Genomic DNA, 27,395 nt, shown 5'->3' with positions numbered 1-27,395 from the left:
ATAGGGTTTTATAATTTGTACCTGGAAGAAACCTGACCATACACAGAGTATAAGCTTCTTGAGACAGAGGCTCTATATCATTTTAAAATTTGTGTTCCCAGGTGGCCTAGCCCATAGGGTAGGCGATTAATGCATGTCTATGAATTGAAGATAATATAGTTAACTTTTTCCTCTTTATTTTGTTCATTTTGGGGGGGCAGGGCAATGAGGGTTAAGTGACTTGCCCAGGGTCACACAGCTAGTAAGTGTCAAGGTCTGAGGCCAGATTTGAACTCAGGTTCTCCTGAATCCAGGGCCAGTGCCCCCTATTTTGTTCATTTTCATAAGAATCTGTTTCTGTAGAAACAGTTTCTATTTTTACATTTCAGTTTCCATGAGATTATGACACTGGTTAATTTTCTATAAGGTACTGACAGGACAAAAGGGGTAGGAATGAAAAACACTTCTCTGGAAGTATAATCAAGGAGTCAATCCATAAGCATTTACTAAGCACTTACGATATGGCAGGAATTGTACTAAGCAAACATATACCAAGATGAGAATGAAACTGCCCCTGTCCTCAAAGGCATTCAAACAGTGAAGGCAAAACGAATGTGTGTGTGTGTGTGTGTGTGTGTGTATAGATGTGTGTGCATACATACGTGTGTGTGCGCGCACGTGCGTGTGTACTGTGGGGACCAATTTTTAATCGGGGAGTGCTAGCTAAGTGGCTCGCCGCAATATTGGGGCAAGGAAGGAAACCAGCAGCCTTCCTCAAAACAGAATAGGATTTATTTTAACAAGAACGAACTTAAAAAAAAAAAAACAACACAAACAGGATCAGTAGGATCAAGGGAAAGGAAATAAAATGGGGAAAGGGAAATTATAATACCTGAAAAAATACCACCGCCCAGGAATCAGCTGAAAATACACAGCAGAACACCTGTCGCTTTCCAGCTTCCACCTAGAATTCCCAATTCTCCTCCCCCAAACCTAGAAACACCCCACACAGCCCCAGCCAATGGGATGGCCGCTCTGACAGTCACATGACTGCCCTCACTAGGCTTCCAATCATTATAATTTTGCCAGGCCCATGTAGGCGTGGGCGAGTGGTGATGACGTGAGGTGCCAGAGCCCTGGCAAGGGCTACAACCAGTGGGTGGAGCAACGTGCGGTTTGCGGAGCCCCAGGCCAGTGCGTGCAGAGGCTTAAAAACCTCAAATAACAATTCTTTACAGTACACACATACATATATAAAAGAGAAAGTTAAATATTTATTGTAGTTCTCTTTGTGGTGGCAAAGAAATTGGAAACAGGATGCTCAGTTGGGGAAGGGCTAAATAATCTGCAGTATATGCAATACTATTGTGCTATAAGAAATGAGGAGCAGGATAAAAGACTTAGATGAACCAATGCAAGGTGAAGTGAGCAGAACCAAGAGAACATTGTACACAGTAACAGTAACATTGTGTGATGATCAACTGTGATAGATTTAGCTCTTCTCAGCAATACAAAGATCTAAGGCAATTCCAAAAGACTCATGATAAAAAAAATGCTGTCCACTTCCGGAGAAAGAACTGATGGAGTTTGAATACAGATTGAAACATACTATTTTTTTTACTTTATTTTTGGGTGTTTTTTTTTCCCTTTGGGTCTATGTCTTCTTTCCAAGATGACTAATATGGAAAAGTTTTGCGTGACTGGACATGTATAATCTATATCAAATTACTTGATTTCTCAATGACAGAGGAGGAAAGGGAGGGAGGGAGGGAGAAAATTTGAAACTGAGAATTAGAAAAACAAATGTTAAAAACCATTTTTAGATTTAATTAGAAAAAAAAACTATTTTTTTTTTAAAAAGAAAGAGACCCACAATCTGTCATAGAGCTTAACTAACCTAATGTGTTGCTATAGCCAAAGAGGTTGATAAAATGTTAGACATCATGAGGAAAGTAATTATAAACAGAAAGCATTCTTACCTTGTACAAAACCACAGAACCAGTCCTGCATCTGAAGGGCTGCTAAAATGGGTATACTGCAGGGCCTCAACGTTATACCAGGGTGCTCAAGGAAGGAGGAGGACACTCATCAGTTTGACCAGTGATACCCTCCACTTATGCGTGATGTGGTCCTGGCTGCCCCTGCCGCTCCTAGAACCTACTAACAAGGACTAAATAAAGCAATGTTCCGCCTCTTCCCACTCCAGGCAACGTGGTCTTTAGCAAGCTGCTTGAGCTCTTAAAAGCAGCTTGGTGGAGCAGTAGATAGAGTGCCAGGCCTTGACTCAGGAAGACCTGAGTTCAAATCTGACCTCAGACACTTAATAGCTGTGTGACTCTGGGCAAGTCATTTAACTGTTTGCCTCAGTATCGGCATCTGTAAAATGACCTGGAGAAGAAAATGACAAACCACCCCAATGTCTTTGCCAAGAATATCACAAATAGGGTCACAAAGAGTCAGACGTGATTGAAATGACTGAATAACAAAAATTAAAAAGCAGAGTTCCTTCAGCCAGCATTTCTGGCTTACTCTCACCTCCCTCAACTTTCCTCTGGCCTCATTGTGACATCTGAGGCTGTTTCTACTGGAAGGGTCCCTGGGACACCTGTGCCTTTACCTTTGTGCTCTTTCCTTTTGCAAAAACAATCCGAATGGGACGCCATCTACAAACAGGACAGAAAGAAATAAGAAAGCTAGAGATAGTCCACTAATATGGTCAAAGGGGTGGAAAGACATAATAGAAGAAAATAATAAGGAAAGCTAAAAGCTGAGGGGGCAGTGATTAGTCTGCAAAAACGCAGAAGAGAACAAACTGGGTAAATTTATATTGGCTCACCAAATCTTAGCATTAGTGAGCCACACCAGAAATGTCAATTGAGGCATGGTAGAGAAGGCTGGTCTTGTTAGGGAGACCTGGGTTCTAATCCCACCTCTGACTTGCATTAGTGGAATGACAATGGGCAAGTCACTTAACTTTTTAGTGCTCCAGGGACCTCTTTAAGACTATAAATTGAGATGAGTTGCTGATCTGCAATTGGTAAAGGGGGTTTCAGATAAAAAGCACACCCTGGATGATAGATCCATAATGGGTAATTAAGAGAAATCATGATATTTGGGGGTGGGGACTTTTGAAGTCAATAATAGGCATGATAATGCCCTCTTACAATTCAGAGATGAAACAGGTCTTTGATTCCCAGGATATCTACAAATTGATTTATGATATGCCACTTGCTTTAAACTTAGAAAATTCTAAATATTAACTAGACATTAATGTTTGGACATATAGATCAACATATTAAACCAAAGAGAAATTCTATAACACAGGTAGGGATCTTTCTTCTCTAATTTTAAACTATTCTTATTATTTTACTTACCCAGGCTGGAAGTGAGACTTATAGGTACAGAAACTTTGACCTGCTTCATTTCCAAACTGAATCAGGTTGCCCTTCTTTAGGGAACCCAGTGGCTCCTCACTCCCCGGGCTTTTTTAATTGGTGTTTTTTATATTGGTGTCAGACTTAGTGCAGACAAAATTGGGTTTTTATATTAGTGTCAAACAGTGCAGACACTCAATTAGTTTTGGTCCTGTGGTCACTCTAAACACCCAAACTCAAGCAATCCACCAGCATCAACCTCCCAATATCAGGTATTATAGGCATATATCAACACTCCCTGCTTCTCTCCCCAGTTTCCCTCCCCAATACAATCCTTTGGTTAATTTTTTTTTTCAATTAACAAGCATTTATTTTCTTTCCTTCCAATTTCTCCTCCTTTAGGGAGAAAAAGAAAAAGAAAATTGTTGTAACAATATGAATACTCAAGAAAAATTAATTCTCACATTGGTCATGTCCAAAAATGTGTATTTCATTATTCTTTTTGAGTTCATCACCTCTCCATCAGAAGGCGGTATCATGCTTCATTATTTATCATCCATGATTCCTCTTGAATCATGGTTGGTTATTTAATTATCAGAGTCCTTAAGTCTTCAAAGTTGTTTGTATTTTTTCCAATGCTGTTATTGTAGAAATTGTTTTCCTAGTTCTCCACATTTCACTCTGCATCAATTCATACAAATCTTCCCAGATTTCTCTGAAATCATCCCTTTTATCATTTCTTATGGTACAATAGTATCCAACTATTTGAGTCCAACATTGTAACTTCAACTCTTGCTCATTCCCTCCCCACTCCCACTTCCCCCCAAAACACCACTGTTGGCCTTTCCTTAATTTCCCACTGTTAAAGGACCCATAAAAGATAAACATCCAATTATATATTTATTTCCCATTGTTCCTTGACTCCCTCTTAGTCCTGGTGTCTGTCCCCATTGATTTCCTCCCTTCTCAAGTGTATTCCTTATCAACCCCTAAGAAATGTTTCTGCTTAAAGCAACCTGATTCTCTGTTGGGGAAACATCAATTAGACTTTCTAATTCCCAACACAGTAGTATTGCCTATGAGTTTCCTTTAGCAATGATTTAAATGCAGTTACTTGAGAGCAGAAATTTTGGTGAAAACTAAAGAGAACTTTTACTTACATACTATTAAAATAAAAGAGAGATGCTTTCACAAAATAAATCAAGACCATTATGAAACAAATAATATACAAACTTTTATTCAAAGATAACAGCTCAAGAGGACAAATTTTGGTCATTTTTAAAGGGAGTCTGAGAATCTTCTTAGGAAAAAAGAATTTGATCAACAAACATGGCCACACACAGAATGTTCTCTCTTTGTTAATAGCAGCTAAATGTTCACACACAGAAATTATTCGTAAAACCATGCAAATTCAGTTTAGTTCCATACATTCATTATATTCATCAAAAACCTGCAGTTTTGCTCATGCCATAGAGTCATTTTTTGAGAAAACAGAAAAAAAGAACCCAATTACACCAAAACATAACCAAGATTAAATCAAAATAAGTCATAAATAAGTATAACTGATAGTTTATTTCCAAATGTTTGGCATTACACTTATTCAAGTGTTCCACACCATTTCCATTCCTCAGAAGTGGCATTTATAAGTGTTCAGCATTGTTAAATATCAAAAAATACAACTCTGTTTTACAACGTAGGATACTGGCAGAATTCAAAGTCCTGGGCCAATTATAAATAGTATAATCAAGTTTCAAACATTTTCAAAGGAAAGCAATCTAGACACATATGTATATATGCACACAACTTGTTATATTCATTGAATCAAAGGTGTTTTAAAAAAGCAAACAGTTTGATCTCCCTGCCAGTGGGTATTACTGATGTAGGCTTCTATACCCATTCAAAGATTTACAGTTTGTGGAGATACGGATTTCCTGGGGAGGAAACAATAAAGACAAAATTTACTTTGACCAGAACGCACATCACTTTTTTCCTTCTTCACAGAACAATCCATAGTCATCTGTGTTTTACACTGATTGGTCCTTAGGAAAGCCATTTTTGTCCAAAAAACTGTATGATAATAAATACTGTGGTCCTTATGTCTTGGTAAAAATTCAGTCAGCTGCTGCTTAATGCAGAAAACTCCTACACGGCGCTTCGACCTAGTATAATCTTCAGCGTCTGATGCCTTTAATGGCAGACGAACTTATCTTCTACTGAGACCCAAAATGCAGCCAGGAGTAGAGAAGTGTTAGACCCTCCTAAGTCACTTCAAAAATACTTGTTGAAGCCTGTTTCAAGAGGATAAGTATGCAGAAATTCTTTTTCTGTTCATAATGGTTTATCAATAACTGTAACACCTGGTGGAAGAAACAAGGAAAGAAAACTGAAGACGGGGATAGCATTCTCAAACAATCCCAATTGCTTTAAAAAATAATTAAAGAAAAAGGCATGAGAAAAGCAAAAAAATAAGTTTCAAGATATTAATCAATTTCATTATTGTAAAATCAGAGCAGAGAACTACCATGCCCCTACTCAGTAAGGGTTATGGCTCCTATCACATCCAGGATCAGGTATAAGATCCCCTCCCTATTTGGCATTAGAAGTCCTTCACAACCTATCCCACCTCTATTTTTCAGTCTATTATCCACGTACTCTGTAATTCAGTGACACTGGCTTTCTCTGCCATTCACAAAACACCCCATCTCCAGACTCTGGACATTTTCTCTGGCAGTGCCCCATGCCTGGCACACCCTCCTCTTTCCTCAAGTTAGCCTCTGGGCTTCTCTGGCTTCCTTTATATCCCAGCTAACATCTCAACTTTTACAAGAAGATTTTCTTGCCTTCCTTGATTCTAGTGCCTTCCCTCTGTTGATGACCTCCAACTTATCTTATGTTTGTACACAGTTGTTTGCATGTGGTCTCTCCCATTAGACTATGAGGGCAGGATCTGTCTTCTGCCTTCCTTTGCATCCTCAACACTTAGCAAGTGTCCAGCATACACAGCAGGCACTTAAGAAATGTTCTCTGGTTGACCGATTTTTACTTGTATATGGATAGCTGCATTTGGTGTGAGGGGTAGGTGGGGCAAATAACTTAAGCCACCACAAATCCAAATCATTGAAATTCACTCAGCAAGCCATGCTATCATGGGTTTCCACCATGTAGACCATTATTCTATGGGACTCTTGTTCTGCATACAGAACAGGCCATAATCCCCATGACTGTCATTCCCTCTAATTTGATGTACTTTCTAATTAAATTTATTTTTATTTTTATGTGACTATGTGATGTGCTGCTATAATTAAACCAATTTCAGATTTATCTCTTCAAAGACAATTCAAGTGTTGACAGGCCAATGACCCAACCCAATAAAAAGTTCATTTGATTACAGTTTAATAGTTGTAGAAGAATGTTAACTTCTTTTGTGAAGTATAGAAACTCATCTTTTATTCAGTCCTAAAGGTAAGCTAGAGAAACCGTGTCTGTCCTGTGCTGCCCTTGTTTTTGCTGCAGATAAGATAAAGCAATTCTATCTTTTTGCAATATGGATAATTCCTACTACTAAGCTGATAACCATCTAATGCTTTAAGGTTTTCAGAGTTCTTGACATATATACATACCTCCATTTCACTGAATACTAACAAACTATGAGGTAGATGCTTTTATCATTTTCCATTTGACAGAAGGAGGAAACTGAGGTTCAGAGAGGTTAAGTAATTTGCCCTTGGCCACACAGCTAGTTAAGGGTCAGAGGCTGATTACAAAGCCAGGTCTTTTCTCATTCACCAGCACTCTTTCCACTATATCTTATTAGTGTTTCCACTAATCCCTCTCTAACTTCTGTTGTAGCAGGAAAGGAGAGAGGGGAAGAGAGAAGAAAGGAAGGAGAGAAGGGAAGGAAGGAAAGGAGGGACAGGAGAGCGGGAGGAAGGAAGGAAAGAGAGAAGGGAAGGAAGGAAAGGAGGGACAGGAGAGTGGGAGGGAAAGAAGGAAAAAGGCAAAGGAAAGAAAACAGGAAAGAAAAAAAAAGCAAGGGAAGAAGGGAAGGGAAAAAGGAAAGAGAAGGGAAGCCAACAACAACAATCCTGGGGGCTGGGTTATTATTATTCCCATTTTATAGGTAAGGGAACCAAGGCAGACAAAGGTTAAGTAACTTGCCCAGGGTCACAGCTAATAAGTATCTTGAGTCTGGATTTCAATTCAGGTTTTCTCCACTCCCAATTCAGTCATGGAGAGATTAAATGATTTGTCCAGAGTTAAAAAGCCAAGAAGTGTAGGATATGAGCCTAGGTCATCTTGCCTCCAACTCAGGCCCTCTATCTGCTACGGATGCCATGCTGCGTTTCAAATGAGTAACACTATTGTATAGTGTCTCCATCTCACCGTTCATTGACTGATCACATTTTAATTACATGAAGTGCAATTTAAAGAAAGCTTCTTTAGATTTTTATATGCAAAAAGTCCAACCACTGAGTGTTACTATGGACTGAAAATTGGACTTGGAGTCAGGAAGATCTGAGTCTAAATCCTGCCTCAGGCACTTACTGCCTGTGTTACCCTAGGCTAATAAGTCACTTCGCTCTACTCAGCCATAGTTTCCTTAACTGTAAAATGTGGGCAAAAATGTCACCTTCATCGTGGAGCTATTGAAAGGGTTAAATGCAATGATATATTTAAAGTGTTTTTCAAACCTTAAAACACTATATAAATGCTAGTTATAATCATCATCCTCATCTTAATTGGACATTAAACTTAAGAGAAGGCTGGTACTATGTTAGAGCAGAACCAAAAGAAAGCAGACAATAGTTACCTGCATAACTTCTCCCCGTGCTCATACAAGACGACACCACTGTCCATTTATCCGTTGTTGGGTTATAATACTCGACTGATGCCAAGTTACAGGAACCATCATCACCTCCAACTACATACAATAGGCCATTAACAGCACAAACGCCTTTAAAAATGTGAGGGAATAAAAAAAAAAAAAGAAGAGTAAGACATTTAGGTGATATGATAGAAGATAATTTATTTCCCTGGAGAAAAGCAAGTTTATAAAATGAATGACCTTAGAATCCTTTTTCTAAGTGGGAGACCTTCTTTCTTCCTTTTTTTTTCCAGGGCAATGAGGGTTAAGTGACTTGCCCAGGGTCACACAGCTAGTAAGTGTCAAGTGTCTAAAGCCTGATTTAAACTCTGGTCCTCCTGAATCCAGGGCAAGTGCTTTATCCACTGTACCACCTAGCTGCCCCAAAAATTCTTTTTTTTTTTTTTGGCCGGGGGGGGGCAGGGCAATGAGGGTTAAGTGACTTGCCCAGGGTCACACAACTTGTAAGTGTCAAGTGTGTGAGGCCGGATTTGAACTAAAGTCTTCCTGAATCCAGGGCCAGCGCTATACCTACTGCACCATCTAGCTGCCCCTGGGAGGCCTTATTTCTAAAGAATAGAGTATATGAGTTGTCAGCTTCTTGGCTTAACGTCTAAGGGCAGTTATCTTTTTCTTATGTTCATCCTTCATTTTTGAAGAGGACAGATGACATCACAGGATGATGCTTTGACTTGTGTGTGAACTGGATTTAAGTGAGGCAGAGCTGCACAAAGTTGTCAGCCTCACTCTCTCCTCCAGAGTCACACAAGTCCCGTGACAGGACAAAAGGTTGGATGACTGGTGATGGCATGGTGTGCAGTAGATGACCTTGGCATCCTTTATATCTGACCAATGTCCAAGCACCTGCTTCAGCTGCTTTCATGGCCATTGGAACAAATCGTTCTCATCTGCTCATTCTGCAGGGGGAAGTCTTCACATGCTTGGAGTAGAAACCCATCTAACTCACCAACAGGTTTGAGGCCCACCAGGTACCCTCAGCCTAGTTTAGCCTGTTTGCAAGGATGGTTTTACCTGGGTGTGGCTACTGCACATGCTCCAGCTTCTTGGAGCTAGGGGTGAGAGTTGTGTGACAAGTGGACACCTGAACAGCCCCGTAAGGGCTTGGCAAGCCCTCACACCAGAAGTGCTAACCCTCCCTGAATACACCATACACTGCCATAGGATGTATACAATATCTGGAAGTTCACTTACCAAGATATACATTAAAACTATATGAATACAATTACAAAATCCTTTACAAAAATAAATGAAGACAAATAATTGGGAAGACATATCACATAAAAGAGGCACAAAAGTTTTTACAATGGAGGGGAAGGTGATGGGGGAGAACTTGAACCTTAGTCTCATAGAAATTGGCTCAGAGAGAGAATAACACACATCCTTAGGTGGGTATAAAAATCTATCTTACTCCACATGGAATTAGGAAGCAACAGGGAAGAAAAGTAGGCAGGGCTAACAGAAGAGAGGGTAGTTTGGGGGAGGCAGCAGTCAAAAGCAAAACACTTTTGCGGATGGACAGAGTAAAAAGAGATAGTAGGATAATGGGGGGAAGAGAAACAGGATGGAGGGAAATACACAGTTAATAATAATAACAAAAAACATTTACGGTAAGTATCTGTGATAAAGGTCTCATTTCTCAAATATATAGAGAACTGAGTTAAAGTTATAAGAATACAAGTTATTCCCCAAAGAATATGAACAGGCAGTGTTCAGATGAAGCAATCAAAGCTATCTACAGTCATATGAAAAAATTCTCAAAATCACTACTGATTAGAGAAATGCAAATAAAAAAAACACAAAGGTACCACCCCACACCTATCAGGTTGGCTAATATGACAGAAAAAGAAAATGATAGATGTTGGAGGGGATGTGGAAAAATTGGGACACTAATGCATGGTTGTTGGAGTTGTGAAATGATCTAACCATTCTGGAGAGCAATTTGGAACTATGCTGAAAGAACTATAAAGCCATGCATACTCTTTGACCCATCAATACCACTATAAGGTCTGTATTTCAAAGAAATTAAAAAAAAAAAGCAAAAGGACCGATATGTACAAAACTATTTATAGCAGCTCTTTTTGTGGTGGCAAAGAATTAGAAATTGAGGGGATGCACATCAAATGGAGAAAGGCTGAACAAGCTGTGGTAAATGATTGTCATGGAATACTATTGTGCTTTAAGAAATGATCAGCAGGAGGATTTCAGAAAAACCTGAAAAGATTTACATGAACTGATGCAAGGTGAAAGGAGCATAACCAGAAGAATGTTTTACACAGTAACAACACTGTACATTGATCAACTGTGAGTGACTTAGTTATTCTCCAAGACAATTCCAAAGGAATTTATGGATCTTAAGAACTGCTTTTTATATCGAATCTAGAAAAGGCAAAAGGAGTGAAGGGTCCAACAAAAGAAAGATTATTGTCTTGCACCTAAACACAATCTCGAATCAATAGGAATACCTAGTGAAGAGTCAGGAGTCTGTGTGTGTGTATGTGTGTGTGTAGATATACATATATATGTGTGTATATATGCATGTATGTATGTGTGTGTTGATAAAACTAACATCCACGCTTCCCTATGGCCTCAACATGATGTGGTTTATGAACTATCTGCCTATGTATCCCAATAATGATATTATTTAAAACTCATTCATTATTAGGCCAAGAAAGAACTTCCTGTGAAGTTTCCAAAGAATTTTCCATATAAGTATAATTAGTCCAAGAAAACATTTCTGTTCTAGAGTTAGAGTTTAGCCATCAAACAATTCCTGTTCTATTACAGCTATTAGTAGTGTTGTAATAGCTGGGAGTCTTAGGTCTTTCTCTTATACCTGCACAGAAAAGGCTTCTAGTCTTCTTTGGAACACAACTAAGTATGATAGAATTGAAAAGATTCTCTTTTGCAATGACTTTGTCACCACCAAGATCATCAATGTCTCTCTTTCTCCTAAAAACAGAGCTAGCTTCCTTGGGACTGGGGCTAATAGTAATTTTTTTGGGGGGGGGCAAGGCAATGAGGGTTAAGTGACTTGCCCAGGGTCACACAACTAGTAAGTGTCAAGTGTCTGAGGCCAGATTTGAACTCAGGTCTTCCTGAATCCAGGTGCTCTATCCACTATGCAACCTAGCTGCCCCCACCCTTTTTTTGGCCAATAGTATTTAAATCAGATATGCTGTATGTTAACTCTTTGGGGGTGGGTACATACCCAAAGACAAGAGGGAGTAATAAACAGGTCAACATAACAGTTTTTACAATTTCTTTTTAACTATGGGGTAGACTCCCCAGGTGGGCAGGGACCAAGTTCTTTTACATTTTCATATTCCCTGACTATAACTATCTCCTTTCCAAGAAGTTGATCAAGATTTTCACATTCTGATTTCTCCCTTTCAGTATCACTTTTATCTGTCTCTTCATATTCATCTGTCCCATTTTCAAAATATGTTTCCTCTGTTATAGAACAGCACTCATCTAATTGGTTAATATCTGAAAGGACTACATTGGATTGAGGCCATTCTTGGAATATGTGACTTTTAATATCCTGAAAAAAGGTTCAGTGCTCCAGTAACTGGCACTAGAGGGCAATGTAGAATTTAATAGTAACTTAAGAAAGATCCAGATCTGAGCTCCAGGTTCTTGCAGACTGATTTACTAAATCAACATAGATTCCCAAAAGAGGAACAAGAATCTGTAGTGAGCCTGCATCTTTGCTTGAAAGATTGAAAGGATCTTTTTAGAGCATCTGAAGTACATACACATGCCCTCTGGACAACTGGCTATGAATTATTCCCACTTTCTTCAAACTCAGCTTATGAGAAAATACATGTCTGGGTATTTGCAAAACAACAACCTTTGACCTGTTTGCAAAGTGCTCAAATAAATTGCAACAGGGATAAAAAGGGGACCAGAAGGAAAAACCAGAAAGGTGTCTTATCCATAGCTTCAGGCTTCTCTCTTACAACATTTCTGCACCATAGGGTGTTGTCCTAGATGTTTAAAGACTGAGTATTTCCCCACAGGAAAAATTCATTCGTATGCAAGAAAGAGAAAAGGGGACATTTCCCCAGCCTATGTGATTTCACTGTCTAGCTACTCCCCTAAAGCCAGGGAGAAAATGGGCATAAGTGTCACAGAAATTGTTTGACTAATTTTTTTTTTGCCCTTTTTTTTTCTTCTTTGATAGAAGGGACAGTTCTCTAGAAGGCTGAGGGTAAAGGAATCAATGAGAGAGGAGATATAAAAACAATTGCAATACAAATTATTTTAAAATAAAAATCCAGTTAATACCTTCCCCTGTGAAATCAACTGTCTCCCACTAAGTTTTCTCATTACTGACACCATATACTCTCCTATTTGCCACCATAATCAATCAATCAGTCAATCAATAAACATTTATTAAATGCCTACAACATGTCATGGACTGTGCTAAGTGCTGGGAATACAAAATGAGGCAAAAGAAATATGACCACTGTGCTGTAAGAAATGATGAACTCAAGGATCTTAGAAAAACATGGATAGACTTGCACAAAATAATGAAGAATGAAATAAGAAGAACCAAGAGAATGTTGTATACAGTAATAGCAATATTGTTTTAAGGACAACTTTGAGCAAATAAATCATTTTGACTAGTATAAATACCCAAATTAACTACAGAGAACATATGAAGGAAGACTCTATCTGCATCCAGAGAAAAAAATGATAAATAGAAGTATGTATAGAATGATTATATATATATATGTATATATATACACACACACACACACACACACTTATTATATACTGGTAGCCATCTCCAGGGCTGGGGGCAAGGGGGAGACATGGAGTGAGGGAAGAAAAAAAAGAAAAATTTACATAATAACTTTATTATATATTTAAAATGAATAACAAGTTGTCCATAACAGATTTGTAGTTTCATATGCAATCATCTTTTTTATTATTATACTATATTATGGAAATCCCATAAATTAAAAATAAATTTTAAAACTTTTTTAAAAAGAAAATTCCTGCCTTCAAGGAGTTTGCAGTCTAATGAAAGTCACTGGGATTATACTAGCAGTTTATTTCAGACTATGGAAGAATGGTAAATATAGGCATCAGAATAATGAAAAACAATTTTTCTGAGAAGAAAAGAGCATGTCTCCTGGGACTGTTAATGCTTCAACATTTTCAAGGGTCTATGATGTCATGGGTGTGGGTGCTCCCTTCCATGCCTGCTATCAGATGAGTAATCCACAGTAAATTCCCCTGACAAGAGTGACTCATGAAAATCCTTTTATCTACAGAGTGCTATCATGTACTTAATGCCACAGAAAAAGAAAAAAAAAAAGACTGACAATGCCGTGATCCTTCACATAAACAAACTGCCCATTTAGTGCCATCCAAATTCAAAGCCTGAATCTGTTCCTGTCCTAACTCCCACCCCTCTCCACTTGGACTATCCAAATGCAGGGTAAAGCTTTCTAACAAGAGCCCACACTCACCCCCATAACCTGGGAGCTGAAAGGTAGCTCTGAAGCCACTAGACCGGTCAATACATCAGATGCTTCCTGGCATCAAGACAAAATCTGCCTCTTTGTAGCTTTTCACTTTGCTGCTTTGAGACCAAGGAGAAAAAAGTCAACTACTGCTTCCATGTGACAAATATCTGACGGCAGCTGCTATCACATATACCCTCTAGACCTTATCTCTTCTTGGCTTCAAGGTTCTTCAATCAATCTCATAGATAATATTTTCTAGTTCTTCCACTATTCTGGGCAATATCTTTTAGACATTCTCTATCTCTTTCTCAAAATGAGGACCCAAGACCAAAAGCATGCTTTATATTTATTTTCTTTATATTTCTTCTGTTTATATATACAAACATATATCATATCTGTTTATATATAAATCATATACACATATATTACATTATAGGTTATATACATTATATCTGTACATATATGTACACATTAGGTATATACGTGTGTACATATATACATGTATGTGTATAGGCATTGCTGTATGTACATGTATATATTCATCCATTCAATAAACATTTATTTTATTTATTTTTTTCGGTGATGCAACTGGGGTTAAGCGACTTGCCCAGGGTCACACAGCTAGTAAGTGTCAAGTGTCTGAGGCTAGATTTGAACTCAGGTCCTCCTGACTCCAGGGCCGGTGCTCTATCCACTGCGCCACCTAGCTGCCCCTCAATAAACATTTATTAAGCATGTACTATGTGCCAGGAATTGTGCTAAGAGTCTAGGATACAAAAAGAGGTAAAAAGTCCCTTCCCTAAAGGAGTTCACAATTTAATGGAGGAGACAAAATGCAAACAAATATATACAAAGCAAGTATACAGGATAAACAGGAAGTTATTAACAGAAGGTAGGTACTGGAATTAAGAGGGGTTGAGGAAGGCTTCTGTAGAATGTGAGCTTTAGTTGAGACTTAAAGGAAACCAGGGAGATCAGCAGTTGGAGCAAAGGAGTAAGAGCCTCCTAGGCATGGGGACAGCCAGAGAGCACACTCAGAGCTCAGAGATGGAGAGACTTGTTCTGGAATGACCAGGATGACCAGTGTCACTAGATCAAGAAGTAAGTATCGAGAAGTATGGGGTTAGAGGACTGGAAAGATAGGAGGCGGCTAAATTAAGAAGGGCTTTGAATGCCAAACAGAACATTGTATTAGATCCTAGAAGCATTAGGGACTCAATGAAGTTTGGGGGAAAGAAGGTGTGGGACAGGATCAGAGCTGCATTTTAGGAAAGTCATTTTGGTGGCTGAAATTCATGGAGGACGAATTGGAAAGGGGAGAGCCTTGGGGCAGGCAGAGCCACTAGCAGGTTATTGAAGTGATCCAGGTGTGATGTGATGAGTGTCTGTACCGAGGTGGTGGCAGTGGAGGGAAAGGGGCGTATTCAAGAGAGGTTGCAAAGATGAAATCAATAGACTTTGGCAACAACTTGGATGGGGGGCACTGGGTGGTGAGAGATAGTGAAGAGTCTGGGATGACTCCTAGGTTGTGAGCCTAAGGGACCAGGAGGTGTGACTCTCCACAGTGATAGGGAAGGGGTGGACGGAGGGTTAGAGGGAAATGAGATCTATCTTGGACATAATGAGTTCAATTTACCTACTGAAATATATTCTTGTTTTCCCTGCTAAAATGCAAGTTATTTGTGAGTAGGTATTATTCCATTCTTTGTATCTCTATCTGCATATAGTAGGTGCTTAATAAATGCTTACTGATTGATTAGGAGAGATAGTAGAGGAATTATCACCTCCCTTGTTTTGGACATGATGCGTTTTTTTGGTTTTTTTGGGGGGCAGGGCAATGAGGGTTAAGTGACTTGCCCAGGGTCACACAGCTAGTAAGTGTCAAGTGTCTGAGGCCTGATCTGAACTCAGGTCCTCCTGAATCTAGGGCCAGTGCTTTATCCACTGCGCCACCTAGCTGCCCCCAATGATGCATCTTTTAATGAAGCCTCAAAAAGCATTTAATGTTTTGGCTGTCATGTCTCCCTGATGATAGCTGCAATCCATTTAGGTCTTTTTTACAGGAATTATTGTCTAGTTAAGCCTTTCTCATCATGTATCTGGAAAATAGATTTTTCTCAAACCAAATTGAGAACTTTACTTCTATACCTGTCATATATATTTTTTAAAAATTAAATTTAGTCATCATTCTAACTGGTCAAGATCTTTCTGAACCCAGGCTGTATCATTCAACATGACTGTGATATCTTTGAGCCTTGTGTCATCTGTATTTTCAACAAGCAAACCACCTAGGCATTTGTTCAAGTTAATAAAAGTGTGCTGAACTGCAGAGATCTAAAGGCACTGTTACTTCTCTTTAACTTTCTGCTGATTATGTACATTGTCTCTCCCATCATGCTTCCTGCTAGAGAATTTTAGAAGATAAGAAAAAATAAAGAGAAATGTATATATATGAAGAGAATTTAAATTTTTTATATTTATAAAGAAAAAAACACACACAAGATTGCCTTAGGTCTTTGCACTGTCATATCACCCTGTTGATTCAGTTTGAGATTGTAATCCATCTAAACTCCCAGATAATTTCTCAGATATAAAGCTTCAGTAACAACCATCCTTCCCTCACCTTGCATTTGTGAAATTGCTTTTTGGGACCCAAGAATAAGTCTTTATATATATGCTTATTCATTTTCTTCCTGTTGGATTAAGGCTCCAATGCTCCAGCCTGGCAAGATGTTTATGGATCTTACTAAGCCCTCCTACCTTTGTGGATTTGCATATTTGATAAACAATTGGTTAAGAAGATGATGCCTCAGAATGGGAAGTAGATTTCTGAACCACAACTTAAAAGACAGCAACAGCACCAGGAGGGGAGAATGCCCCAGCGAGTAGGACTGTATTTTCCAGATGTCTTACAAATCTAATCAAAGTCTTTAAAATAAAGACAGGGAAAGGAGAAAACCCTTTACATATATTTAGCAAACAGAAAAGAGTAACTACAATGAAGGAAGAACAGGAGATCACATGGGAAAAATTCAAGAATGGAGCCAGTTGTAACCTAGGGATTCAAAAGTCTACACACAAATGATCAGCGTTTGAGGGGAAAAGCAGGAGAACCAGAGGTGCTGCTACAAGGAAGCTCATTTGCCGTCAAAGGTATCACCGAGACTTAGTGGGATGGAATCTATGACTGGAATATGGCTCTGGTCTACCTTGTTCAAAAGCAATAGAACAGGTATAAGGGGGCAGCACCGTATATAAGAATGGTAGATTTGTGTATGGAGGTCTGGGAATCAGAGTTGGGGAGAATGAGCATTTGGGTGAAGAGCATTAGAGAGAGAGAAAAAAAATTACTTCATTGTTAGAGTATACTATCAACCACCTGGAAAGAAAGAGGAAATTAGGGAGGAGTCCCGGGAACAGATCACAAGTCTGACATAGTGATACTGAATAGCAATGTTAGGGGATTTCAGTTATTCAGAAATCTGCCAGAGCAGGAACAAAGGAAGATTAGGTAGTACCCCAGAGATTAAAATTCTTATAAGGGAAGTCAGACCCAGAGGAATGGGAAACTCAAAAACAGAATTCTGAAGATCCAAAAGGAAACAATTCCAATGAGGAGAAAAAATGATGAGAATTATCTAAAGTCTGATATGAATGCACAGGGGACTCACCACCAACTTAGATTTTGAAAACATATGTACAGAGCAAGTTTGTTGTTGTTTGTGGCGAACCCAGAGGGCTTTCTGTCACCCCTCTGACTGAGTTCCCCCTCCCCATACTTGGGCTGTGGTCACTGAAGCAGCAAGAGTTTCCAGAGACAATGCTTGGCCAGTCTCTCAGGGTCGGAGGACTCAGCTGTATTAACCTTGCTCTGTTAAGGCGTAGAACAAGTTATGACATGTCAAGGCTGAAAGGTTGAAAAATGACTCTTACTCTCTTAGAATTATTCTTGCAGAGACTTTATTTGATTTCTTTGTGGTTTTTTGCTTTAAATACTGAGCTATCCCGAATAATAAATAGCACACAGTTATTCACATTAGGTGGTGCTGCTGTGTCAATGATTAATGTCTCTGATCCTCAACCCCCATCATTGTTTGGGTTTGAACCTGCGACCCCAACAGTTGTTCAGTTGTTTTCAGTCATATTCAACTGTGACCCCATTTTGGATTTTCTTGGCAAAGATACTGGAGTAGTTTGTCATTTCCTTTTCCAGATCATTTTACAGATAAGGAAACTGAGGCAAACAGGGTTCAGTGACTTGCCCAGGGTCAGACTGCTAGTAAATGTCTGAGGCTGGATTTGAACTCAGGAAGGAGTCTTTCTGACTTCCAGCCTGGAGCTCTACCCGCTGCATCACCAAGCTGCCTGAGGGCAGATAACAGAACACAAATAGAAGGGTATAGCATGGTTCCCTCTCAAAATTAATTTTCTTTATCTTGTTTCCTCTCCCACTTTGTCTCAAGATCCCAAATTATGTTAATTTATGGCCTCTCCTCCATCCTTACAACTGTTTATAAGCATCAGATCAACTGGACAACTATCCTACTCAATTTTGCTACTTTTAGTAGCTGAAAATCATCCCTCGGGCACATTATGAGCTTGTTGAATTTGTATATAATTAGTCACAAACCCTGTTAGTGAAAAGCCTTTAAGCCAACTGGAATAAAGACTTCTCCTCTCTTAAATGGAATTAAGTACCTGCGTTTCTTCTGCACATGTTCATATCTGCCACTTGTCTCCATGCATTTGTGGAGGGATCATATACCTCCACGCTTTTTCTTACTAATGGTCCATCATGACCTCCCACGGCATAGAGCATGTTGTTTAACACTCCAACCCCTAGAAAACACAAACAGAAGTAAACTGCAGCCCAGCAATAGTGGGGCTCACAACACAATATCCCATGCCCCAGAGCTGGCTCAAAATACACATTCACATTCACAGGCCTTGGCAATAGCACAGGCAGGGAAGATTGATTTTTATGAAAGCACGAATAAGCATGGCGGGGCACAAGGGACACGGCAATTCCACAGGAACCACAGTAGCCAGTGCTACGGCTCTGAAATTAAGCCATCAAACTGAAAGAGAAAAACCATAGCAAAGCCATATAATAGCAAGGTGGTGTCATTAACAAGAGCATGCTGTGATTTTTTCCCCCAGATGGTACAAAGAGATGCCAATGCATCATCTCATCCATCCATGCGCATGAAGTTGCTCTTGGGGTTCAGGTGCTCTCTTGGGGCTGCATTTACCTGCTCCACTCCTGCGGGTGCTCATTTCGGCGATATAGCTCCACTCGTTTGTGGCCGAGTTATAACATTCCACGGTGCTGAGACACTGACGGGATGCTCCGTCATAACCCCCCACGGCGTATAACAAGCCTGGAAGCAAGATGACAAGGTGAACCAGATTTGCAAAAGATGCTCCCCTAGTTAAGAAAGTATCAGGACCACTTTTCTCCCTTGATAGCAATATGAATTCTGCCTTGATGATGTACACTGTCATTTTCATATGAGGTGTTTTAAAGCACTGCCTAATTGTAATCCCGCTTCTTATAGATGAAGAGATGGTCAAAGGGTCAGAGATGGAAAGCTGGAAGTAATCTTAGAGACCATTTAGTCAAACTTAGTCATTTTAAAGATAAGGAAACTGAAGCACAGGGAGGATACATGACTTGTCCAAGAATCTTGGACGAGGTAGCAGTTAACAAGCATTTATTAAGGGACTATATGGACGAGGCATTGTGCTAAGCACTGACGTTACAAAGAAGGGCAAGAAGCGGTCCCTGCCCTCAAAGAGCTCACAGTCTAAAAGGGGAGAGAGCATGCAAAAGATACATACAAACATATTATACACAGAATGAACTGGGCTGGCGCTATTTCAAAGACTTCCAGAATTAGGCTCTAACCCAAACTTTCAGCTTTCACTTGCTCTGCTCTGTGCACCCTATGCTCCAGCCAAACTGGATTACTTCTTCTTCTGATCTTGTCCTGCTCTCTCTTGCCCTCGGTGCATTCAAGCACCTTATCCCCCACATCAAAAATGCCCAGCGTGTCACCTCTGGCACTGCCAGCACTAGATATGATCGCTGCCAGAGGAAATTTTTCCCTTTCTCAGATATCCCATGATGCTTTGTCTGGCTATCTCCTTTGCATTTACCATATTCTGATTTGTACTAATAATGATCTGTGGATAGCACCTAGGTGGGATGGGGGGATTAAGCCTAAATTTGGAATCAAGAAGACCTGAGTTCATATCCTGTTTCGGACACTTTTTAAACTGTGTGACCCTAACGAAGTTATTTAACCTGGGTCTGCCTCGGTTTCTTCATAAGGATGGTTGTGAGGATAAAATGAGATCATATCAGTAAAGTGCTTTGCACACCTTAAAGTTCTATATTGTCACCCGTGATAGAACATCCTTCCCAAGGGCTAGTGTTAGTTGTATTTTGTCTTGTTTTGCCCATGGCTGGTAATCAATAAAATATCCACTGCATGGAACTGATATACTACTGATAAAAATCCATCCTGGGAGGCCTTGCAGGTTCTGTTGTCTTAGAGGTGGCAACATATCTTTTCACTGATGATGCGGATGATAGAAAGTTCACTAATTAGACTTTTTTCCATGAGGAGGGAGATTAGCACCATGGAAAAGGTGCTTTTTCCTATGCTTTAAGTCAAATGGAGAAAATTTCAAAACAATGCTGAATAAAACCTGGTCCAGTTTACATAAGACATTACAAGGAGGAAGGGAAAACACAAGGCACTAATCTGCTCTTACCTAAAACAAGAAGCCTGGGAGAAATATGGCAGCCTTGCATTTGAACCTAGGATGATTCCAAATTTGGACTTGCTACTTACTACTTTACTTTATCTAAAAGGTCCTTGTGTTAACCAGTAATGGTAGAATTTGGCATAACAGAAACAGCACTAGTCTGTTTAAGTCTGGATATTAGGCTGTGTAACAGTTCTGCCCATTAACTAACCTGGTGCCCTTGAACAAGGTCTTTTACCTCTAAGGGCCTCAGTTTCTTCATCTCTAAAATGAGAGGGTTGGACAAAATAGTGTCTGAGAGCCCTTATGGGCTCGAGAGCTATGATATTATCATCTCTACTGTCCTTGCCAACTCTTTTTTTTTGGTGGAGCAATGGGGGTTAAGTGACTTGCCCAGGGTCACACAGCTAGTAAGTGTCAAATGGCTGAGGCTGGATTTGAACTCAGGTCCTCCTGAATCCAGGGCCAGTGCTTTATCCACTATACCCGCTAGCTACCCCAGATTATATGATTCGAATTCTAAATCCCAGATTTTGGAAGAAGATCCCATTGCCCCCCACTTCTAAGATTCAGGAAGCCACGTGTTCAGAACTGGAAAGTGGAAGCTCAAATGGAAGAATGACCAGTACGTACCTCCAACAACCCCTACGCCGACACTGCTCCTCCTTGTATTCATTGGTGCCACGTGAAACCATTCATTGGCTTTCATGTTATATGCTTCTACAGATGACAAACCTGTAACAAGCCCCAATGAATCATTATTCTTTCTAAATTTCTAAAGGTAAACACCATCACCCGCAGACTATTTGGGCTTTATTGCTTCTTCTAAAATTTAAAATATATGAACTTTTTAATAAATATGAATCATTTTCAGGGTCATTTAAATTGGCCGTGCTAATTAGGATAATATGAAGAGAAAGAAAATAACAGACGATGTAACCTATTTCAAAAAGGTGTTGTGACTAGAGTCAGGAAATTCCCATGTTCCCATCTCTGATACTACTGGCTATGTGCCCCTAAATGGGTCACTTGGTCTCTAAGGGCCCCAGGAAGCTTTCTAGGATTAAGACTACAGAGTAGGTAAATATCTGCATGAGTTAAGGGAGTTTTCCCATTGGGTTTTTCTTACATCAATGTAATCAGAGGCCCAGATCTAAATAGGCAAATAGATAGGGTACTGAGGGTAAAGGGCAGGCTTTGAAAATCAGGAGACCTGGGTTAAATTCTTCCATGTACAATAAGAGCTGGGCCATTTAAGCTTTCAGTGACCTCCTAACAGTTTTCTAAGACTGTTACACACCAGTTGCCAATCTTCCTCCATTGAGATAATCACAGGTCTAGGCCAAAAACATTTTATTTTCCTGGTATATATCAATACTCTTATAAGATTATCTGGGAAAATCCTAGTTCAATTAAAAAAAATGCAATTTTCTAAAACTAAATTGAAGTGTTTAGTTTGACATTACTCATTCATCTGTCTTGACCATGTGGACAGCCACAGCAAAGGAGAAAAGAGCAGGACAAAAGTTTACCTGTACTTCCATCAAATCCCCCGACTGCGTACAACAAGCCGTTTAATACAGCAGCTCCCAGAGTGCTCCTCCGGTCTCTCATGTTAGCCACACTGGTCCACTGATCTTTAACTGGGTCGTAGGAATCGACAGTTCGAACTCTTAACGAGCCATTGAAACCGCCCACAGCAAAAACAAGGCCAGACATGTAGACCATACCTGTGACGAGAACACATCCACGAGAACTACTTCATGCGTGATGTACCACCACTAAATGGAGATTGCTTTATGACCCATCCAACGCTCCCGGTTTGTACGTGACACCCAATGAGACACCTGGCTGAACATGTCTGGAGAATTACTACTCACCTGCATGCCTGGATAATTATTGAGCTTTTATTCTTTTCTGTGTTTAATACAAGATACAAAATATTGTGGCATGGATTTCAGGCACCATTTGATTGCTGTGGCTTTTTCAAGAACGGGTAGAAAGTTAAATTATCTATTGCTGCTCTTTGTTTTTCCACTTATTTGAACCTGAATTACCCCTTCTTCATGTTTCCTATTTTGAACCTCTTGTCTGTTTTATAATGATTTTTATTAAATTTGTATAATATGCCTTCATGCATTATGGGTAGAAGCTCTGGAACAATCAGAGCATTTGCTTAGAGAGGGCACGACTATACCACACAGTGCCGCTACATTGATTTTCCTAAAATGCCACTTTGAGCCTGTCATTCTCTTGTTCAAAAGCATTCCTACCAAAAAGAATCTTCAGCTCTACCCAAAGAGTTTATTTACTGTACAATAAATGTTATTAAGTGTGTACTATGTGAGTGCTAAGCACTGGGGATACAATTAATAAGACAGTACCTGCCCTCCAGGAACTTACAATCTAAACCTATCCATAAAGCCTTCATTGACCATTCTAGGGTAAAGTAACCTCTCATTATAGAATTGTTGCTAGCACAATTTATTTGCAATTAATCATGTGTTGTGATGCTTTTTGTACTGTCTTAAGTAATTATTTGAATTTTTATTGTTATTTAGCTTTATAGATATTTGTATCTTCTTTGCCAAATAGATTCCACACCCCTAGTGGACTAAGACTTAAGATATCATTCCCTCAGTTATTCCATAAATATCATTTCCAAAAATGTGATATCATGCACTAGACACTAGGAAGGAGAAAGGATGAACAAGATGTGACTCCTACCCTCAAGGAACTTAAAATTCATCTTCTGGGGGCAGCTAGGTGGCGCAGTGGATAGAGCACCGGCCCTGGAGTCAGGAGTACCTGAGTTCAAATCCGGCCTCAGACACTTAACACTTACTAGCTGTGTGACCCTGGGCAAGTCACTTAACCCCAATTGCCTCACTAAAAAAAAAAAATTAAAAAAAAATTCATCTTCTGTATGCCTGGCAATGCCAAGTGCAGCTGTTTGCCTTAAAAGTGGGCATTTACTGGATACTGGTTTGATTTAAAGGTTATCAGGGCTGAGATGAACTGATCGCTACAGCAGAGTATGAAAGCTCTAGCAATTACCCACCATGTCCCAGGCACTGGGGATATGAGTAAAAATAATGGAACCATGTTTACTTCCAAGGAATTGACATTCTAATAAGGGAGCCAACAAATATAGCATAACTACAAAGGTAATAAATGCAAACATATTTTTGCTTTTTTTTTCATTTGTTTTTTAATTGTGTCTGACTCTTTGTGACCCCATCTGGTGTTTTCTTGGCAAAGATACTGAAATGATTTGCCATTTCCTTGTCCAGCTCATTTTACAGATGAGGAAACTGAGGCAAACAGGGTAAGGTTAACTTGCCTAAAGTTGTAAAACTAGTTAAGTGTCTGAGGCCAGATTTGAACTCAGGAAAATGAATTTTTCTGCCTCCAGGCCTGGAGCTCTATCCACTGTACCACCCAGCTTCCCAATTTTTCTTGTTCATTTTTCAGTCATACCCCAATTGGGGTTTTCTTGGCAAAGTTACTGAAGTGGTTTGCTATTTCCTTTTCTAGCTCATTTTACAGATGAAAAAACTGAGTCAAACAAGGTTAAGCGACTTGCTCAGGGTCACACTGCTAGTAAGTATCTGAGGCTAGATTTGAACTCAGGAAGATGAGTCTTTCCGACTTTAGACCCAGCAGTCTATCCACTGTGTCACCTAGCTGCCCAAACACATACATACACATAAATATATACAAAGTAGTAAAATATAAGGTATTCTGATATAGAAGGTGGTACTTGATCTATATCTTGAAGGAAGAGAGGGATTCTATGAGGCAGAGGTAAGAAAGGTGCAGCCAGAGACAGGCTGTGTTACTTTCATAGCAACAGAGGTGTTAATGACTGGCATTATCTGTGTGATAGAGTTTACCGCTTCTGAAACTGAGGAAGCACAGGGGTGGCAAACACATCTAGAGCTCACAATTCTTTAATTAAGTTGTAATGGCCTGAAGTAGTAAACACTCTTTCTCTCTGAGCAGCTAAGAGTAATGGGAAATTTTTAAGTAAGAAGAATGTAACCACTGGTTCAATCATGAAGGGAGCCTGTGTGTTCCCTTGCAGTAAGATCCAGAGTGTCCAGACAGAGTCACTGGAAGGCTTGGAAAATAAGGCCCAAGATTCAACTTTAGCCTAAATCAGGGAGCAGAGTGTGGAATTAGTCCCCACCAGCAGAGGGATGTGCAGCAGGCAGGAAGGACACTCTGCTGTGAAAAGCGCTTTCATCTAAGAATTTTAAATAGCATCAGAAAATTCACTGGTTCATTTCATTCCTTCACTTACTCATTTCTTCCTTTTCTTCCTTCCTTCCTTCAACAAACACTGAGTTCCTACTATCAGGGAATACTCAAAGGATAGCATTACGGGGTTTTTAATATGATGGTATGTGATCTAATACTTAACATAAAAGATTAATTTCCCTTTTTTCTAAACAAAATTTCTTTTTGAGTTACTGTGAGCAGTATATTTCTTGGGGAGTTAGGAGGGAAGAAGAGAGAGGAAGGGGACAGGAAGAACTACTATCAACTTTATGAACTAATTAATATTGAAATTTTGCCAGGATTTGGGGTAGGGTTTAAGCTTAATGAAGAAAAACTTTTTAAAAAGGTAAACTAGGGGGCAGCTAGGTGGCACAGTGGATAAAGCACTGGCCCTGGATTCAGGAGGACCTGAGTTCAAATCTGGCCTCAGACACTTGAGACTTACTAGCTGTGTGACCCTGGGAAAGTCACTTAACCCTCACTGCCCTGAAAAAAAAAAAAAAGTAACCTAGACCCTCAGTGCCACTGGCATAGTTGATATCAATCAATAAGCATGTATTAAATACCTACTATGTCCTGAGGATACAAAGACAAAAATGGAACAGTCTTTGCCCTTATTGAGTTGATATACTGTTGGTAAATAGGATGAATATGTTCTGTTGGATAAACTTCTATTGGGCTCCCTCTTCCCCACAACTGTTTGATAATATGAAATTCTACTGAATTGTTATTTTTTATCGATTTTATATTAGGATGAAATGCTAAAGCTTATCTTTCTCAAGGAGCTGAAAACCCACATCTCATTAATCTTGCCGATGTGGGCAGAATTAGACAATGTTAGAGCTAGAAAGGACCTTTGAAATGACCAACTCACATGTCTGTATTTTACAGATGAAGAAACTGAGGTCCACAGGAGATAAGTGACTTAACCAAGGCTACACAGACGATGTTTTTTAATCTTCTCCATTAGGCAAGTGAAGAAAACTGGGTTCAATATGACATAGTGTTAGGCATCTAATGAGTCAATAGCAAAGCTTTGTGTAGAGTAGGGACTCAACCTTGGGGTTCCTAGACCATCAAGGGGTCCATGGATAGATTTCAGCAGGTCTGTCAAATTGGATGGGAAAAACAATTACATCTTTATTTGTATATCTTTCATTTCCTTTGTGATCCTTAGTATTCTAGTTTATACCTTTACAAACATCATTCTGAGAAGGTGTCTCTAGGCTTCACCAGACTTCCAGAGGGCTCCATGCCACACAAAAAAAAAATATTATAAGAACCCTTGGTGTAGACCAAATTTCTTTTCATGTAGTCCAATATTTTATGGAGCATGGTTTGGCACAAGATAAGAGAGGAAGAAAGACTTTGAGTCTGGTTTCATCTCTGCCACTAACTGGCTATGTTACCTTCAACAAGTTATTGAACAGCTGTGTGCCTCAGTTTCCTCATCTGCCAAATGGGCATAATAACTGTCCCATTTACCTCATAATGATGTTATGAGATTTTTTTTTTTTGGTGAGGCAATTGAGGTTAAGTGACTTGCCCAGGGTCACACAGCTAGTAAGTGTTAAGTGTCTAAGGCCGGATTTAAACTCAGGTCCTCCTGACTCCAAGCCTGGTACTCTATCCATGACACCACCTAGTTACCCCATGAAGGTATTTTTAAAAGCTTTAAAAATGCAAGATTTCTGACTGAGATCCTTCTTTTCCCTTCCCTTCAGACTTTCTGTTCAGGAACCCCCAGCTGGTCACTATACCTGTGCTTCTCACGGGGCATTTAGTCCCCCAAAGACTGAAAATGATGACTGCAATATAATATGCCCATTATAACATGTACACACACACATACACACACACACACACACACACAGAATCATGTTTCCCCCTAGCAGAGCCTAATCTAAATGTATTACTGGCTGAAATGCCAGCAATATAAAAATATTAAAACTCACTTCAGTGTGGAGGACATGATTCCTAGAGTTCTGTGTGCATGCTTGGAATTCACAGATATGGGAGGAAAATTTTAAAAGCCCCTGAAGCTGTTGCTTTCTCTGCTGTCACATGCTATAAGAAGCAAGGGATGTGACTGTGGTCAAACTGACCCCTTCTGGAATCTGGCTAAATGTCCCTGTCCCCATGAATTCCCAAATCCTGCAGGAAGAGCAACCATCTTCCATCCTTTGACCAATTCCTCACTATCTTCCTCACCTTATACTATACCTTACACTACTACAGATGGCACTTAGGATCTATGGAATCAGGGAGTAAGGAAGGAAGACAGGAAACTATTAAGGCAGCTAGGTGGCACAGTGGATAGAATACAGATCCTGGAGTCAGGAAGACCTAAGTTCAAATCCAGCTTCAAAGGGGTACTAGCTTTGTGACCCTGGTCAAATCACTTAACCCTGACTGCCTCAGAGGGAAAAAGGGCAGGAAACTGTTAAAATGGATTATGGTAGGGGGCAGCTAGGTGGCACAGTGGATAAAGCACTGGCCCTGGATTCAGGAGGACCTGAGTTCAAATCCAGCCTTAGACACTTGACACTGATCCTGAGCAAGTCACTTAACCCTCATTGCCCTGCAAAAAAAAAAAAAAAAGAATTATGGTAGATACCACTG

General features: G+C 39.7%; 1 protein-coding gene across 3 annotated transcripts in view; it reads right to left on the bottom strand.

Moving 5' to 3' along the window:
- Positions 1-4,584: 4,584 nt before the first annotated feature.
- KLHL2 (kelch like family member 2) overlaps positions 4,585-27,395 on the bottom strand; it is a 138,737-nt gene continuing 115,926 nt past the window's right edge. For all 3 annotated transcript variants that reach the window (XM_043972572.1, XM_043972573.1, XM_043972570.1), the window contains exons 10-15: positions 22,022-22,219; positions 21,123-21,224; positions 18,968-19,096; positions 18,414-18,554; positions 8,164-8,307; positions 4,585-5,710 (exon numbers count right to left, since the gene is read on the bottom strand). In XM_043972572.1, the coding sequence (XP_043828507.1) occupies positions 5,682-5,710; positions 8,164-8,307; positions 18,414-18,554; positions 18,968-19,096; positions 21,123-21,224; positions 22,022-22,219 (743 nt within the window). In that variant the 3' untranslated portion in view covers positions 4,585-5,681. The remainder of the gene's footprint in view (positions 5,711-8,163; positions 8,308-18,413; positions 18,555-18,967; positions 19,097-21,122; positions 21,225-22,021; positions 22,220-27,395) is intronic.

The sequence above is a fragment of the Dromiciops gliroides genome, chromosome 6 (genome assembly GCF_019393635.1).
Source record: "Dromiciops gliroides isolate mDroGli1 chromosome 6, mDroGli1.pri, whole genome shotgun sequence".
Taxonomy (NCBI): domain Eukaryota; kingdom Metazoa; phylum Chordata; class Mammalia; order Microbiotheria; family Microbiotheriidae; genus Dromiciops; species Dromiciops gliroides.
Note: the sequence above shows the minus strand (reverse complement) of the source record. Positions and strands in the feature narration are given on the sequence as shown.